The 19013-nt window shown below is 38.5% G+C and overlaps 1 protein-coding gene across 1 annotated transcript; it reads right to left on the bottom strand.

Moving 5' to 3' along the window:
* Nucleotides 1-3652: 3652 nt before the first annotated feature.
* LOC113119646 (transcription factor Sp8-like) lies at nucleotides 3653-5742 on the bottom strand. The gene is made up of 2 exons (XM_026289259.1): nucleotides 5710-5742; nucleotides 3653-4929 (listed from the first exon to the last, which is right to left on the bottom strand). The coding sequence occupies exons 1-2, from the start codon at nucleotides 5728-5730 to the stop codon at nucleotides 3769-3771; spliced, it is 1182 nt and encodes a 393-aa protein (XP_026145044.1). The 5' UTR covers nucleotides 5731-5742; the 3' UTR covers nucleotides 3653-3768.
* Nucleotides 5743-19013: the final 13271 nt, after the last annotated feature.

Here is a 19013-nt window from a genome sequence, read left to right as displayed (position 1 = left end):
ATGATATTTTGTTTGGACTTAATATCAATTAATCATGTAATCAAATTAAATAATTTGTAGATTTGTATCATTTTCATTTCAGTTTACAATTTAGTAATTTTACGTGCTTTTATTATGTTTGTTTATGAATAGATGAAAGCTAAATAGAAATGTTAAATATAAATGAAGTTATTTTACATTTCTTTTTTTAATTTTTATATTTTATTTTAGTAGGATACTTTAAATTCTGTAATTATAATTTGAGCAGATTATTATTATATTACTTTGTTTTAATAGCAATGTTCACAGTATGCACCTTATTTTGCGACACGGAAATGAACTATTTTATGTGTGTAGTCCAGTAAAAGTAAAACTTTTAGCCTACAAAATAGTGTTTATGATTATAGTAATACGCTAAAATAATATGATAAGCAATAATACAGCTAAAATAACCGGACGCGACTGATACCGGAAGTCTCGCAAATTCAAATTAAAAATGGCGCGCCGAGCTGATCCTGTATAGTATGCAGTATGCAGTACTCACTTCTGAACATAGTGTTTAGGAAACCATGTAATGCTGACTGGGATTAGTACCCCATCTAGTGTTCAACACACGCTTAACCATTTCTAACAACTTTAGCAGGGTTTTTTTCTGATTAATTTTATTTATTTATTTTGTAGTGAACATGGCATTGGGGGTTTATTGAATGTGTTCATATTTAAGCAGATATCCCAGAACTGTAGCCTAAGTTATTTTCCAGCACTTTTCCCAGCTCAATTTGTTTCCTTATACAACTGGAGTTTTGAGGAAGTTTCTTCCTACACTAGTTTACTGTATGTGCAGATCTGTGCTTAGCTGCTGGTCGGTATTTAAATCTGTTGTCGTGTACTACTGAGGGCCCTTGTGTCCCGGACAGCGGCCCTGTAACGCAGTGATGGTACGAACCCTTGAGGTATCCATAGCATTCCTGTGGCTCTAATAAATCCTGTTTTAACACACTGTTTACATTGGGAGAACATATTTATTTTTAGTATTTGTTTTACTTTCTCTTTTGTTAGAATTTTTGTTTTTGAACAGATCTGGGGTGCATTTCTCAAAAGCATAGTTGCTAAGTTAGCAACTTTGTTGGTTGCAATACAATTTCCCATTGCCAACCAACTAAGTTGCTAACAGGTTAGCAACTATGCTTTTGGGAAATGCACCCCTGGTTGCCTACAGAGCAATATTGTTAGCATGTGTACCCGCACATTTCTGACTGATATGTGAATGTACTTGTGTAAAGCAAACGTCACACCAGCCATTCTGGTTATGCTTTGTAGCCTGTGTAATGAAATAAATAAATGAATAAATAGAAATCATAACACTGTTCTTCAGTTGCATGCTCCCATCATTCAAGTTCATTATCATGAGTTTATAAAAATAAAATAAGATTGCATATCAAATTATTTAAAAGGTACCCTATTCAATTGATTTATCTTGACATATTGTACCTAGTCTAAAAATACTGACCTTTTTAAAATTGTTTTTAAAATCAGCATGAAAGGTGAAAGATTAGCAAAACAGAGCATTGATTTGAATGTGAAAAACTGATCAATAAATGTTTGTATAATTACTAATATTTACATTTAATTTTCAGCATACACGTATAAATATCGTTCCCACATTTAATTCGACATACTCTCGAGTTTTGCTACTCTTTTATCTTCATACCACCTTTAAACGTAAGAGCGGGAGCGCCATTTTTTTCTTATACATGCACGACTTCCGGTTTCACTATAAAGCAGTCCAACTGGTGTTTCTTGTCATTTTATTTTAATTTACTGTCGTAATCATGAACCTATGGGTTTGTATTATAATTTTACAACAATTTGTTTGATATTTAGCCTATTTAGCATATGAATCGGAAGTCTCGCACATTCACAGAATATGCTTCCGCGTTGAAAAAAAGCGGTGAACACGATAAATACTGTCTCCTAATATTATTCCTAACAGATTTCATTTGTATTCTGGTAAAGCAGAGGATAAATAATAGACTAATTAAACTAGAGCTGCAATTCCGCCAGAGACCACTAAGAGGCGCCAAATAATAATAAAAGCGCTGCTGTATGAAATGAAATGTCAGAGATGAGAGATTTGAAACTAAAACTTTAATCTTTTTTAGGAATTTATTTTAAGTTAGTAATGACTACTGTAGTGTGAGTATGTTCTGAAGTAAAGTCGCTTCCAAATGCACAGCCTCTTTTAGATCAAGATTATTTTTAAAGAACTTAAACTTTGGTAGAAGTGGATCATAATTATAAATAAATAATTTTATTATATTATATATAATGCATTTTTTTTTTTTACTTAATTATGTTAAAAAGAAAACAATGTCTAAGTTCATTTCTAATCATTTCTGTTTGTTTTCAATTATTAAATCATTTAAAACAATCAACATCCTTGCTTTGCTTCTTCACAGCATGTGACGTACGTTTTTAATTATCTCATACCTTGCGTATTGTATAATATGTGCACGTCAACAGCGTTAAAACACACACTTTTTGTGGCAAACCATCATTATTTTTACACATACTTCCCCCAAAAACAGTCCAAATAGCCAAGTCATGTTTGACTTTATTATCTTAAAGTAAACGGTCAGTAAATACAAACACACATGCTCAATTAAATAATAATAATAATAAAAAAAGATAAACCAATACCTGATCGACTCGACTCGATCCTGAAATTATAAATATAGCGACTCTGATAGACTTCAAAGCACAAATCAAACTCGATGATAAATAGAGTTTCATTATAATCCTATGTACAATTTCACTTTGCATTGAGAAGAGTTCAGATTCACGGTCATAGACATCAACTGCACGACTAAAATGTACAAAAACACACTTTTTATCTCCAAAATAGGCGTAATATTAGAGACTCTCCGTTTCCAAATCAAGAAGCACAAAATAAACCAGTTCAGTTGACAAGTACAGAATAATAAGACGTGTGCAGCTGATGAGGAATAAAACCCATTGATTTTCTTAATTAGTTAATAAAGTGCCTCAATAGACATGTGTGAATGAATCTGTAGATGCAGCGCGAGTATCGCTGTTCTGCAGTTTGTTTCATCTTTATCTGCAAGACGAGGTTATTATCCAGAAAGGACTATTTCAAATATACAAGAACACCTGAGAGAGACCTTCTGCTGATTTAAAAATCAGTCTAGAATTCAGTCTAAATATTCAAATCAGTAGTCAAATATAATCAAAAGTGGCGTCTGATAAACTGAGATCAGTGTTCACACGTGCACACTCTTAAAAACACAGCTTCTTTAATGAACACTCATGGTTCTTTGAAGACAAGAAACACTTCAGTTCTTGAGTTGCCACACTCTTGAAAATAAAAGTTCATTACTGGCATCAGTGGTTCCAAAACGAACCTTTAGCATCCGTTACGCAGAATGTTGTTTGTTATGGGAAAAAAATAGGCTACTTTTAGATTTTCCAAACGTTCTTTACACTAAGAAGAAAATGCTTTTTAGAACTTTTCACTGAAAGGTTCTTTGAAGAACCCAAAATTCTGGTTCTATCGCAGACCATTTGCAACGTTTCATTTTATTAAGTGTGTTTATGTACTCTAAAAAATGGTGGGTTGTATTTTTTTTTTTTTTTTTGGAGGCATGTTTCATAAGTTTTCAGATCAGTGTTATGGGTTCTTTAAAATACCCGTTTTCGAAGGAATTTGAGAATAAAAAGCTATTTAGGGGAACCTTTATCTTTAAGAACACGTGTTATGTCTATCTCTTCTCAGAGGCCGTTCTGTGCGGGTGACTGGCAGGCTGGGCTGCCCGGTACACTCTGTTCGCTGTCGGTGTCGCTGCCCTTCTTGACCCCGCTGGAGCCGGGCTCTCCCGCGCTGTGCGTCTTCACGTGTTTACTGAGATGGTCGCTGCGCATGAAGCGCTTGTTGCACACCGGACAGGCGAATCTCTTTTCCCCGGTGTGTGTGCGTAAATGCCGCTGGAGCTCGTCGGACCTGGTGAAGCGCTTCCCGCAGAACAGCCAGTTACAGACGAACGGCCTCTCGCCGGTGTGCCAACGCAAATGCGCTTTGAGGTGCGATGTCTTTCCGTATACTTTTCCGCAGCCCGGGATGTGGCAGCTGTGGAGGCCCTTTCTGCGCAAACTGGCCCCCGAGGGCCCCAGGCGCTCCGCCTCATGGCAGTTCGGACAGTCGCAGGTTGCTCTGCCGGAGTACCGCCGGCTGGATGAGCGCGGAGACCCGGCTAGCACTGAGCCGTTAGGACCTGGGCTGGTTTCTGGGTACGTGGCAGATAAAACCGGTTTGAATCCGTCCATCAGGTGCTGGCCTCCTGTGAGGAGATGCGGAGACGGACTGGTGCTGAACGCGGAGTGAGTCAGGGAGGAATACTCTGAGTTGTATCCACCCAAGGGTGAATGCAAAGAGCTCTGGAGCGCGGCGCCGTTCGCGTTTTGAACATCAATCCAACTGGTGCCCACATCCCACCAGGAGGAGCCGCCACCGGCGCTCACGTCCCCGGCGGAGATGCCACCGTGCGCGGATTTGAACCACGTCTCATACGGGTGCGCGACGCTCATCCTCGGGTAAATCCCCTGCAGAGTGTCCACTTTGGAGATGAACACCGACTGCGCACTCGCGTCCGGAGAACTGTTGGCCACTGAAGTTTGAAACACAGGATAGTCGTTTCCAAACGGGCTGGTGGAGGCGTTGGTGCCCGTTAAGGAGAACGAGCTGTTGGCGCTGAACGAGTCGTTGCGCTGCGCGCCGTACGGAGAGAGAGAACAGCTGCTGGGCGCTGCGCGTCTCCACGGGTGAAAACCTCCTTTCCCAAACGAGCCGCTGTCCGAGGAGGGACTCGAGCTCCCGATTTTGTTACAGGTCGCTGCTAACATGGCCAATGGAGTGGATCCAACCCTCGGTTCCTCCTGTGACCATAAAAACATTCACATTTTCACTAAAGGCGATATTTAAAAGAAGAGCAATAAATGTCATAATCCCAAACACATTGTTTATAGCTGATAGGAGATCAATGACGTTTCCCTTTGCCGCATGCATATCTAAATATGGTCAATTTTACACGTGAAATAAAGAGTTAATACTTTAAACGCAGGCCGTTTGGCAAATTTTCCTTAAACTTTTCCTAGACAATTGATTTGTTCACGGAAGCAATGCAATCGAAGTAATATAATCATAAAGAACTGATATTTTACCTTTTGCATTAAATTGATTTTCTTTGCGACAATTTAAGATATAGTTGAACTTGTTTAAACTCAATCCGTTGTACTAATATTCTTGCAAACTGTTCAGAATCTGTATTGCCATTAGCAGTCCTTTTAATAAAAATAAAGCTTCCACATAGAACCAAAACTAGTTTCACCGTTTTATAGAAGCTAGAATGCCATTTCATTTAATTAAACCTTCAATGTTTTTGGTGTTTTTAAAGAACCCCGGAACCAAAACACCGATCTGATCTGAATAACCTAATGAAACATCAGTAATTATTACTTTATAATTACAGGATTCTTTGTTGAATATTATTTTCAAAGAACACTTATTTTTAGGATTGTAGCCTACTATTTGCTCCTCGAGCGCATTTCAGCATTACGCATGATTACGCACAAACACGCTTGAAGCCTAAAGAAAATATAAAGCAAATAAAGTTTAAGCAATGTTAGATTGTTCTAAAGAGCCGTACCTATACTCACCCCAAGAAGTGAAGTTGCCATCACCTGTGAAAGGTCTTTGGATTTATAAGTCCCTCGGCTGTTTTGGAGCCTTTCACCGCCCACCGCTGCACAATGCGCTCGGCTCGGGCTTTGAAGAGCCGGCGGAGCCCGCGCGACCAATCAGATCTGCGTTCTCTGGTGACGTCATCGGCGGAGCGCTCGGTGACGTGTAGCGTGGGTAAAAGTGGGAGGAGCGGGAGGGCTATAGTGAACCTTTCCAGGACCCTTTTCTTAATTGTTGGGGAAACCCATGTAAGGATAACTAATATTTCAACCACTTTCAATTTAAACATCTGAATAAAATATTGAACAGTGCATGATTAATTTTTTTATTCTTCAGGGTCTGTGTTTTTATTCGTCAGGGCTCTGTTGAATCGTGGGTCGGTGGGCGTGGCGGGAAACTCGAGGGGGTGGAGGTGGGTGTTGCACGTGGTGGAGCAGCAGCTTCACAAACAAGACGAGATGAACTTGATCCACGAGCTCTTTCCTCTTTCATCTCATTCACAGCAGAGAGTCGTGTGTGCGTAATCCACAGGCAGGATCTGATTTACTCCTGTTTGTGTGGATCATTAGATCCGGTTAAATCATCTACACTTCTATCACTGTTGTGCACATTTCCAGATAAATATAATTGACTCTATGCACGAACTCTGCTTACGTATTTCCGGTAGAATCTCAGACCGGGTCTTTACTTCCGCTTAGCGCATTCTACAACGAAGTGTACTACCGGCAAAACTCATTCATAATTTTTCATTCATAAAACGGCGATTTATAATTTAAGTATTATATTATATTATATTAATATTATATTATATTATAGTATCATATAGTTAAGCATTACTAATGGCTTTCAGAAAGTTTAAATATCAACGTCGTGAGGACAGTAGTTCGACTGACCATTGTTGTGTCCCGTTATGTGTGGCCTCCTCAAAGTTCAACTCTGTACTAAGTTTCCACACTTTTCCTGTGGACGAAGAAATACGCAGAAAGTGGATTCACAGCATTCGACGTGAGCGATTTAACATCACTTCTCATACAAGGGTCTGCAGTCGTCACTTTATAAGTGAAGACTTGATCGAGCCATCGACCCCTAAAGGGCGCCGCTTGCTGAGGAAGGGAGCTGTACCAACCTTATTCCAGTGGAACGGCTACTCCGTTGCTGAACCAAGGCGCACCGGGGTATGGCAAAGAAGGGAGGATTACACTCCAGTGGATGAGGACCCTATGCCAATGGATGCCCAGCATCTGGAACATGATTATTGTTCAGTTCCACAACCCGCGGCAGTTGATCATGCACTGGATCAAACTGAGGATCTCCGTAAAGAGGTGGACCGACTAAGGAGACAGGTGGAGGAGTTGTCGGTCAGTCAAAGGTTTTGTTTGGGGCGATTTGCTGCTTCCGACGATGATGTAAGGTTCTACACTAGGTACGATTTAAACCCTATATATATATATGTGTGTTTGTGTGTGTGTTTTCCTTCAAGTAATTCATTTTAATTTGTGATTTATATGATATAACTATATATGACGCATGACGTGTATGTATATATTTGTGGGTGTGTATACGTGTATATATGTATGTGTCTATATATATATATATATATATATATATATATATATATATATATATATATATATACACACATACATACACACATACATACATACATACATACATACATATATAATGGTAACACTATTTTACAGGGTCGTTACGTTACATGTACTTACCATAGTAAAAACAGTAAATTATGCAGTATTTAGGTACTATAGTAAGTACATGTTGTTAATTAATATTACTATTAATATTGTATAATTACACTGTAACAATGACACCTTAAAATAAAGCCATATAACCATATATATGTGTGTGTGTGTGTGTGTGTGTGTTCTCCTTCAAGTAATTCATTTTAGTTTGTGATTTTATGATTTATATGCATGTAAAAAAAAAAGTCCTACATCTCATTTAGGTTCGTGACTTACAGCCATTTAATGGCTTTCTGGAAACTCATTGAGCCTGCATCCCACAACATGATTCGTGTGTCAAGAGCAAGAGCAATAAGGAGTGAAGCTGGAACAACAGGCAGTGCATGGGTAAATAAAGAAATAGAAGAACAAAACTTAACTTTACATTTTCAGTGGAAGCCAACACATTATATGTAAATAAATGTCAAATCTTGTTATTTTTACAGGGTCAGTCTCTGCAGCCCATTGATGAGTTCTTCCTCTTCATGGTCCACCTCTCTGTTGGCTTAAAACAGCAGGATCTGGCCCACAGATTCAACATCCATCAGTCCACTGTTAGCCGAATTATTACAACCTGGGCCAATTTTTTGTACACCATTCTTGGGTCTGTCCGCATCTGGATGTCTGAGGTGGAAGTCAAGGCTCATCTTCCCAATGAGTTCCAGGACTACCCAGACACACAAGTGGTGATCGACTGCACAGAGTTGCGTTGCCAAACTCCATCCTCTCTCCTGCTTCAAAGTGAAGTCTTCTCCACTTACAAGTCCCACTGCACCTTCAAGGGATTAATCGGCATGGCACCACATGGTGCAATCACCTTTGTTTCATCCCTGTATGCAGGTTCTGTCAGTGACAAAGAGCTTTTTAAGCAGTCTGGGATTGTGTCGCTGTTGAAACATGGAATGGCGATAATGGTTGACAAAGGTTTTCTTGTTGATGACTGTGTGCCATGCAAAGTTTACAGACCTGCTTACCTGTCGAAGCGGGAACAGATGTCAGCCGATGAAGTGAGGGAGACACAGTCCATTGCTCGGCTAAGGGTCCACGTTGAGCGTCTCATCCGCAGGGTGAAGCAACACAAGCTGTTCGACACAGTCATCCCTCTTTCCATCACAGGGAGTATCAACCAGCTGTACACTGTTGCTTGCCTCCTTGTTAATTACCAAAATGGCCCCTTAGTAAAAGCATGGGCAAAGGATTAAAGATGAGATAACATTGGTTGGGGATCGAATTTGGATTTATTCTTGTTCAAATAGTAACATGTAAATATATACAACTTTGATCATTTGCAATGCAGTAATGTAAACATGTAAATATAAATAACTTTTGTACAGTGATGCCTGCGATGCAGTAATGTAAACATGTAAATATAAATAACTTTTGTACAGTGATGCCTGCAATGCAGTAATGTAAACATGTAAATATAAATAACTTTTGTACAGTGATGCCTGCAATGCAGTAATGTAAACATGTAAATATAAATAACTTTTGTACAGTGATGCCTGCAATGCAGTAATGTAAACATGTAAATATAAATAACTTTTGTACAGTGATGCCTGCAATGCAGTAATGTTAACATGTAAATATAAATAACTTTGATAAACATTTCCTGTACAGTGATTTGGTGTTAATACAAAAAACTTTGATACATATTAAAACACTATTAAATGATTGTCAGATTTTTTTTGTTTTTTTTTTGTTTACATCTGTAGGCATCTTGGCAGGTAAAAGTAAAAAAAGAAATGGTCGGCTTTCTCTCGAATGTTCTGAAACATTTTGAGGTCTTTGTAGATGCGCTGGACCATCATGTCATCCTGTGCATAAATGACAAAATCACACCAGTCCAATCCTGAGATCAGCATTTGTCCTTGAACTTGCCAATAGTATGCATGTTGTTGTTTCAGTTCTGGTGTGCCATTGTTAAATTTAAGGTAAGGACAGTCCACATAACTTTTGACATTTGGACATTTGATTTCTAAAAGACCAAAAACATGGTGCTCTTTAGGGTCAAAAATAATCCCATCAGGAGAGGCCCCCAGCCAAGGTGCATCATGGTGAATTAAGAATCCACAAGGGTGGTAGTTTACTTCTCGCAGCAGACAGTATTCCTCAATTGCAGCAGATTCCATTTCAAGACCTCTCTTCATGTCTGCTGTCTGGCGAGTTCCCTTGTAGATTCTTTCAGCCAGGTGTTCAGCTGAGCTCTGGCCACGCACATGACAAACCTCCCTAAAACGTGACGCTGTTACCCGGGGCTTTCGGACAGAGTGCCAATCAAGTGATGCACTTTGTTCTTTGGTGGCATGCTCTATCTTATGTGCCATATCCAAACTTACTGCCAGTGACTTCATGTGTAGTTGTCCATGTTCACTATGGACAAACAAGCAAACAGATGAGTCAAGGCTGTGACCATCTAGTGGCAGAGGTGGCGGTGGTGGGGCATCCTGATGGAGAGTAATGTTGGGTGTTGTTGCTGCTGGCTGCTGGTATGACAGCACACTTCCATACTGAACTTTGCCAAAGGCAGAATCAACCAAAGGATCATCATTCGACATCTCCATAGTGGTGACCAAAGGGGCTACAGCACTGGCAAAGTCCTTATATGCCTCTGCTACTTGGAGGACTGAGAGGTCAGGCAGCTCACTGGTGACACCCTTGTAAAGGGTACTCCTGAAATAAAAAAATAAAAGTATTAAGCAAAAAATACATTTCCTTAGTTTTAATCAGTCTAATCTTTCATATTTTTCTTTTTAAATGTAAATTTTTCAAATGTTTCATTTTATATTAATCTTCTTTAGTATGAGCTGATGAATTTGACATGAATAGATGTAAGTGTTTTTTATACGATTAAAAAAACATGCCCTTAAAATGCTGTTAAAAATCAATTCTAAGCAAATATTGCTCCTTACGGCTATCTGCAATACTTAATTCTAATATAATAATATAGTTGCTGTAATAGTAAAAGATTTCAACAAAAATCAATTTGCGTCCAATGGTTTAATTATTGTTTACACTTTTTGAAGTGTAAACGTGTAAAAAAAAATATATATAAGTAAAATACTACATTGAAGAATTTTTATGTTGTACCTTAACCCCTCAGCAAGCTTCCTCTCTTTAGGTCTTGCAGACAGAACCAGCATTCTGTTGACAGGACCAGGCTTGACTCCCTAGAAAACACACAGGGGCCATAAAATTTATAAAATCATTATTACAACAAATTTTTTAATACTAGATTACAGGATTTCTAAATAATCACTGTCCACAGAAATGCTGTTAGTGACTAGTTATGTAGAAAAAGTATGTTTCCTAAAAAGCAGTGTTTATGTTACCTACATAGTAGTACCTACAAAGCTAATAAAAAAATCAACTTAATGCTCAGTGCATTTATTAATGTATTGCATTTCCAGTAGTTCAGTTTTTATATAATTTGTATATGCAAATTCAATTTAAATTACCATTGTTCTAGGTTTGTGCCAGCTCTGCTCCATTTCAGTACAGCTGTGAACTGGAGGAACTGCACTGATGCCAAGCTGTGAGTAGTGGGCTGCTTGGTAGAGTAATGCAACAATGTGGTTGCACAGTGCTGTCCCAGCAACACAAGAACAACAGCTCTGTGACAGTATTACAGGACGAGAGTCCTTTAATACAATCTGTGAATATAATTAAATTAAACAAAAACAAGAATTAGGAATTAATGTTATATGTAAATATATTCTAAACCCATATACTGTAATTACTACTATCATTAAATTGAAGCACGTATGAACCCATTTACTGACTATGCCTGTCTTTGTACAGCTGTAGAACCCACAAACAACTTCTGTTTAAAAATTGCATTTCATTTAGAGTTCAGCTGTCTTTTGTGTTCTCCTACTCTCAATCTATGGGGCTTCTCTGACTTCCTCATCGACCTGAAACATGTCGCCCTCACGCTGACTTCTCCTGTGAACTGATCCTTACTGGAAACTGAGAAATTACTCAAAGTCAGTAACCGTTAACAATTCGTTTTCCACAATTTGTATGTACACTGCACAAACAAGCACTTTAGGCATAAGGGAAAACACGTAAAACTATACATTTACGTTTAACAAAATATATAAATGATACAAAGACCGGTAGACAGGTCAGGAACGGAGACGCTAAAGTTAGTCGGATTTAGCATGAAATGAGAGAATACTCACCTTCAAAGTTGTCGATGTAGCTCGAAACATATAATTTGAAGCCCTTCTCCTTCTTACTGTTGGGTGTGACAGCTGACTGCCTCACAATACGATTAACGTCATTCACCGTAATCGCGGGAAGCTCTTGTAAACACCGAGTGTAATTTGCCATCGTCTCCACAGAATTCTTCACACAGGCGCAGCACCGGATGTAGATGAGCGGACTGAGACAAAATGCGGAAGTAATCGTGCATAGAGTCAATTGCAAGCGTTGCGAAGTAGTGGGATGCAAAAAGTTTGAGATTTCCATTAATGCTTTCGTTATGTAGCCTAATTATAATGCCTTCATTACAGATTATAATTTTAGGTTAAGAAGATATGAATTTGAGATTCACTGCATGATTTGAGAAAGTCACAAAGAGCATTTTGGCCTTTAATGCAAGAAAGAATATCTGCCCATTCGTACAACACAGACTACATGCAGTTTATTCATTCACGCTCACACTTGTAGCCTAGGCTATACTTATTTGGTGATTTAGAAATAGCCTAAAGCCTATATATTTTTTCTGCATGTTTAATTTATTTGTAACTTTTGCAAAGCGTTCAGTTCCTTTTTTCTAGGCTACCTAAAACTTTCTATTTATTTCCAGGTGACATGTCTATTTATATAGTTTGAATGGCAGAGAATCGGTGCAAGCAGATTTTGTATTTTTTGGCCAGGAAATCAAATGCATATGGCTATCAGTTTCACACGAGCGTGCATCAGCATTCAGTGCACGTGGATATTGTGCGTTTAATTTGACTTTCAAATTTAATAAAGAGGTGAGCTTTAATTACATGCGATTTTATTTGTTTGATTTAACGTTAGCGGGATCCTTGCAGTTTTCTGTTCATCACAATTAGGCTATAGATTATTAACCAGAATAAGACACTCTTTTGGTATTATATAATGAAATTACGTATAATTTTGTAGGCTAAGTGTATTTCTCTCATTTCGGTGAGCACTGTTCGTATTCATTTCGCTTAAATTTTCTTTAAATCTTTTAATTTCAGGAAATGCGAAATACTAAATATCATAAAATATCATAACATATTTCCGCAGCGATAAACTGTCAAAATAAATAAATAAATAGCCTAAATAAAGCATTTTTCACATGGAACCATTTTTTCCCTCCTTATACAAAATACAGAATAATCCTTCAAAAACATATAGGCTATCAACTGAGCGCATTTTTGTTTTTAAATAAAATAAATAAATAAAAATAAAGTGCGATATGGTCGTATTCGATCAGTGGTAAAGTTAACCAGAGTTCAGAGGTCATGATACAGTAGAGCTGCACATATGTGTGTGTAGAACAGATGTCTCTCTCTCTCTCTCTCTCTCTCTCTCTCTCTCTCTCTTCTTTCCCACACGAGGAAGCTGTTCTCATAATAAGCGCGTTAACACGGTCCACCGAGCAGCGACAAAACGAACCGACCGAGAGAGAGAGAGAGAGAGAGAGAGAGAGAGAGAGAGAGAGGGTGACTTGAACTGTTTGCTTGTTGGTTTTTAAGGGAACTTAAGATACCTCTCTAGAAATACACAGAGAACCCGTTTAATATCCTGCAATTAAAGCCAATTGAAGACAAACCAAATAAGAACAAATCTATGTCAGTATGGTGCGGTTTGTGCTCAGCAGTAGTCTACTCAATTTAAGACCAAAATTCAACCGAGATTCAATAATAACAATTAAATACAAAATGTGAAAACAAAATTAAATATGAAACATTTTATATCAGGTTTTATAGTGTAGCGCCATGTGTGTGTTTATTGGACTTGACTGTAGTTTAACAGTTCCGATGCTCAGCTGACGAAAGTAGACAAAAACTCCACAAAGTTGGGAATTCTGAAAATAACAGGATCCAGGACATTCCACTGTAAACACTGCACATTTATCCCTCAGCATCGTTTTCATCCGCGTTAAACACGGCGTATCCCGATTAAGGTCTTCTTCAGATTGTGGACGTTGCTTTGAGTAGGCTTTATTTTATTTTCAAGCAGTATTTGTCTTATAGACGGTTTCAACGGCAACAACATAAACAAACGTTACTGCGCGTGCCCGTATTGTGGACCTAACTTAACTTCCGGTAGACTTCCAAATAGAATCAATAACAACAGCCAAGTCCCTCTAGAGTAGATATTTTTTGATAACAAACAAAATATGTTTGCTGCGTGGATCATGCGGACTTAACGAAAATGCAAATTCATCATTTGCCAACAGGAGATGTTTTAAAGCATAGACATAAAGCGCGAGAAATAGAGGTTTCCCCAGTAACAGCTGTAAACAAAGCAGAGCTGGTTACGCTCACATGCTGCTTTATCAGGCATATAACATGCAAGTCCTCCTTCAGAAATACAGCGATATAAAAACACCTGTGCCTCGCTTTGATATTTAAACATATAAATGTAAGGAATTATTATTAATAAAAGTGCAGTACGTAACGTTACTCATGTTTATTCAGCGAAGCCTTTTTGAAAATCGATCAGTTTTAAAATTGTGGCGAGTCTCCAAAATAAATAAATGTATGGGAAACACACCCCGCAGCACAACCACCTGAGCCCAACTTCAGTCTACTCATCACCTTGACTTTAACTGCGTTTGTAGAAGGCACTGCAGCCAGACCGACATACACAACACAGACCGGAAGTTAACTTAGGTCCAGGCGCGTGCGCCCGATGAAACCGTCTATAAACTCGATCTAATTCTAGTAAATTGAAATAATTAATTCACATAGTCTTTATATTCATATATAGGCTATAAACTGTATACACACAAACATAGATGTTTCAAGAGCTCATAAAAGTCTTTTCATCCTCACTGTACATTGGTGACATTGTTGTGATCAGATGCATTTTAGACACACTTTTATGTCTTGTCTGTCAGTCAGTGTGTGTGTGTGTGTGTGTGTGTGTGGATTGTTAAACAGGTTTGACAGGTGTGTGTGATTTTGTGCATGCATTCACACACGCATAAGATTGAACACTGTAGCTATACACATGTTAACTCCAGAAGTGAGCCAAATATTAAATATCTGTTTGAGTTTGATGAGTTTTTTCTTTTTACATTTGTTGAGTTTTATTTTAATAAAATCTTTTGTTGGGGGTCTAGTGTTTTTAATTCATGAAAACATGTTTTTCTCATTAAGAAGCTGAGTGAATGTATATTTGTATATTTGCATGTGTGTGTGTGTGTGTGTGTGTGTGTGTGCAGTATCTGAGCAGGATTGACAGCTCTTCTCTTCTCTTATTATCCTCTTGTCTCATCTTGAGGACATGCTGGTGGAAGTTATTCTGGCTCTTGGCTATTGTTACAAATATACCCCAGAGACATAGGACTGCTCTTGTGCTCCAGGGACACATTTTATTTCAACTAAATGAAAAAGAGAAATGCTGCAACTTGACGTTTAATTTCTTAAATGTGCATTCAAATGAATTTCACTTAAAAAACTAATGAATATTTCTAGTTTTAGTTAACTACATTAACCCCGGTGACAGTCTGTTAGTTCAGATGTAAACGTCTGCTTGTTCTCCTTCTGTCTGTCTGACTCTGAACATCCACCAGAGAGCCACACACGCTTCATTAGCGCTCAGACCTGCAGATTTCCCACAGGAGTCCGGCTCTCTCTCTCTCTATTAGGTTGATTTGTCGTACGCTAAACACACTCTGCATTGTTTTTAATCAACCTGTTGTCCGTCAGCAGACGTGATAATTTATGCCGGAGACGGATTTCACAAGCATCCTCGAGGTCAGAGGTCAGGCGTCATCATCGTGTGTCTTCCCGAGTGAATGTAATTAGTTTGCCTGAGAGGTCTAGACTCTAATTGCTTAAGTTTATTTGTGTGCATTTAAGCTTGTGTACACTTACACAATGAGATTGCATGATTATGGATCGTTTTGAAAGTCAAAGGGGTCCAGTGTTGTGTGCTCTGTATATATGTGTGTGTATATGAGTCTATATAAGCCTGTTGAATCCTGAGTGAATCTAAGAGCGAGAAAGATGGATCTCCAGGGAATCGTAGAGACGACAGGTTGAATTATGGGTCAGCGTGCACAATCACATCCACCTTCATAACATGATCATCTAAATCAGGAGCGCTGATACCACTTCCAGTCAATGACTGCCTGCGTCCTTCCACCACGCTAAAGTACGTGTGTAGCCTGTGGAAGTTTATTATTATAGGTTTGAGTGTGATTTGAGGCTCTAGCGTATCAAACTGTGTGTGTGTGTGTGTGTGTGTGTGTTGCTCTGGTTTAATCAAAGCTCTCTTATTGACCGTCACTCTGTGGATGTTGTAAGCAGTTGCTGTCCAAGGTTAAATGAAATTGCAGTACGTCAGATTTTCTTTGTGAACCGGGCAAAAGAGAAAGATGGATAGATGTGTGTAGAGAGAGAGAGAGGGAGGTAAATGTGATAGAGACAGAGAAAGTGAATCTTCCTGTGATAAATGTGAACAGTGATCAACACAAGTGCACCATTAAGTCGTTCATCACAGGCTTAATTTCAGCGCTCATCACATCTGCGGTGCACACGTGTGTTTGGTTGTGTGTGTGTGTAGTAATGAAGAATCAATAACGGTTCAGATTCGATGTGTCGGTAGGCCTAGACAGTGTTATGTAACAAGAGAGTTTAATGTAGCCTAAGATTTCTTTCAAAATTCGCCTCACTGACCAACAGAAAGCTGCTTTCTTATGACTCTGTGTGAGATGCATCTTTGCTTCTTTCACTGGTTTTTAATGCAAACAGTTTTACTGCACTTTGTTATTCTTCTCGTTATTTCCCTAATGAACCGGAAGTATCGCACATTGACAGAAAACGGCTTCCTTATGCATTGCAAAATAAGGTGGAATAAGATCAAAATAAAAATAAATAAGGTGGACACTTGAGATCACATAAACCTTTTGAAGTAACTATAGTTGCTTTTTCAAATAAATGAAGCTAGGTACATTGTTTTGCCAGTTATTGACTGACTGACGGCTCTGTTGTGTACATGTTGAGAGAAATCGGGAGTAAGTGCAGAGGCGTTGTGTGAACATGATGCTTTCTGTAATTCTAGACTAAATGTCAACATGCATTTACTCATCTCACCTGCACAAAAACAGATCAAGTATTCCTCTAAACGAATAAAAACTATGAAATTCAAACTCAGAATCCAGATCCAGTTCAACCATAATAATAAGCAAAGAATTTAGTTAAACATCATGACCGAGTTTCATTTTTATTATTAGCTGAAGAGTGTCAATTTTGGTGTGAAAGGGCTTTCACATTCGCAAAAATATATATTTTTAAATATTAAAAACAAACAGGCAAGCCCTGCCCGGATTTCAACAGTAAGTAACAATGCACTACTTTTCATAAAAAGTAACTAAGTAATGTAATTAGTTACTTTTTAGTAAGTGAGGCAATATTGTAATGCATTACTTTTAAAAGTAAATTTTCCCAACACGAATCAATCACATATATAATCAGCTGATATTAGAGCAGTTAGGGGTGAATTCAGGTGGATTGGGCCATTTTTTGCCATCGAAATTGTCCCAATCAACCTGAATTTACAATTTATGTATGAAAGTAATGTTTACAGATTAAAATACATCACGGCTCTCAGTTTTGTTTGCATCTCAATAAATCATTATATCACTGACACCTCAAAAACACTTTCATTTTCATGGCAGAGGTCTTTTTGTTTTCTCACACTCTTAATTAAAGCACGTTATTTATTCTCGTTCGGACGGATGAATTTACGGTCGGTCTGATCGATGGAGGGATGGATTAATAGTCTGATTGAAACAGTTCTTCCCGTCACATTTATCACCTGGTTTTACAGTAACATCAATGCTGGGCGGTTCATGCACATCTAGACACGTCTACAGTCCTGCTGTCACGCTCCTCAAACAATAAACTCCACCTGAGGTCAGCAGACGGGTCGCTTGACCACCTCTAAATTAGCCGGAGCCTTTTATGTGTCTTTATGTGTCCTCAGGGATGTGCGGTCTGGTTAGGACGGTGTTTAGGACAGTAGTGGACAGTAAGTAGACGATGGTCCCTTTGGGATCCTTTCAGCCATTAATACAGCCTCTCCTCTCCTCCTATGCCCCAGTGACCTCTGGGTAATAAAACAATATTATCTGTCAGCTAAATGAAGGAGGGGGGCAATTAGCGGCTTTTCTCCCAGCGGCGTGTTTAGAGACGAACCCCGAGAGGTTAAAGTCTCTGCTTAAAGACCCACATGAAGAAGACAAGGTTTTAGCATCTGGGTGTTTATCCCACCCGGCTGTGTTTATCAAAAGGGGTTAAATGACATAAGTGGGTTAATCGGTGAAAAGCTTTGGTTTTTCACATGTGCTCTTTGTGAAGGGCTTGGTGTTAGCCTCATTCAGCTCAGGCCCGTGAAAGGAAACGCTTATGAATAGAAGAGATTCTCACACTTGAGACGAGAATGCGTCATCTGAAACCCTGATATTAGCCGCTTTTGTGGTTAATCCTCTCTAAGTGTGTGTGAGAGGAACGGATGGGCTTCTCAGGTGAATGTTCTGGCACTGGTTGACATCATTGTTTCTCAATGCATTTCTTCTGAATTCATTTTGTCGGTTCGTCCATGCATGCCAATTATTTTTATTTTTTTATCTTTTTCAATCCATCTACTCTTCCCGTTTTTGCTCTGTTGCAACAAGCACGTGAAACGTTTGAGCTTTTATTGTTTTTAGAACTTTTAAGGCGCTGTTATTTTAGAGTGGCGATCTGAATAAGTGGAGATCTGAATAGAACACTAGTGTACTGCAAACGATGTACTGTATGATGCATGCTTGAATTCTTAACAATAGAATTTGAGTCTGTGTGTAGTATGCACTAACAGTGTTATATCACCAAGGTTGTGCACCATTCATAATTCCAGAATTTGAAATGAGGATAGCAAACTAGGTGCATATTAATTAAAATTAATACTGAAGAATACTGCCATTCGTATGATGCAACTAAAACAAATCTGTGTGAATGACTCAACCTTGAGTCTAATAGATTCATCTTGGCATTTGATCAGGAAATCCTGAGACGTGATCTAAACTAATCTGGTTTTACAGCTTCTCCTGACCACAATATTTGCATGCAAGACAAAAAGATCATTCAGGAACAGACCTCTGCTGCTTTATTTCCCTGAATACTGGATGTGTTGTGTGATGAGTTTGTCTATCTATCTATCTATGTATCTTTCTATCTGAAGATAAGATCTGTTTCGCCGTTAGCTTGCACTTGTTTGTTTGCCACTTTTACTATAGATAATTGAAATTTCTATAGTTACTTGGAAGTAACACTCAAGTGTGTGTGTGTGTGTGTGTGTGTGTG

This window comes from Carassius auratus, chromosome 19 (genome assembly GCF_003368295.1).
Source record: "Carassius auratus strain Wakin chromosome 19, ASM336829v1, whole genome shotgun sequence".
NCBI classification, from domain to species: Eukaryota; Metazoa; Chordata; class Actinopteri; order Cypriniformes; family Cyprinidae; genus Carassius; species Carassius auratus.
This window is presented reverse-complemented; position numbering and strand designations above follow the sequence as displayed.

What these genes read in the sequence shown, in the direction of transcription:
- LOC113119646 (XM_026289259.1), bottom strand. Translation starts at nt 5,730, where the DNA reads ATGGCAACTTCACTTCTTGGG. An exon ending in TGGCAACTTCACTTCTTGGG is followed by an intron (nt 4,930 to 5,709) that starts GTGAGTATAGGT and finishes TTATGGTCACAG; the next exon opens with GAGGAACCGAGGGTTGGATC.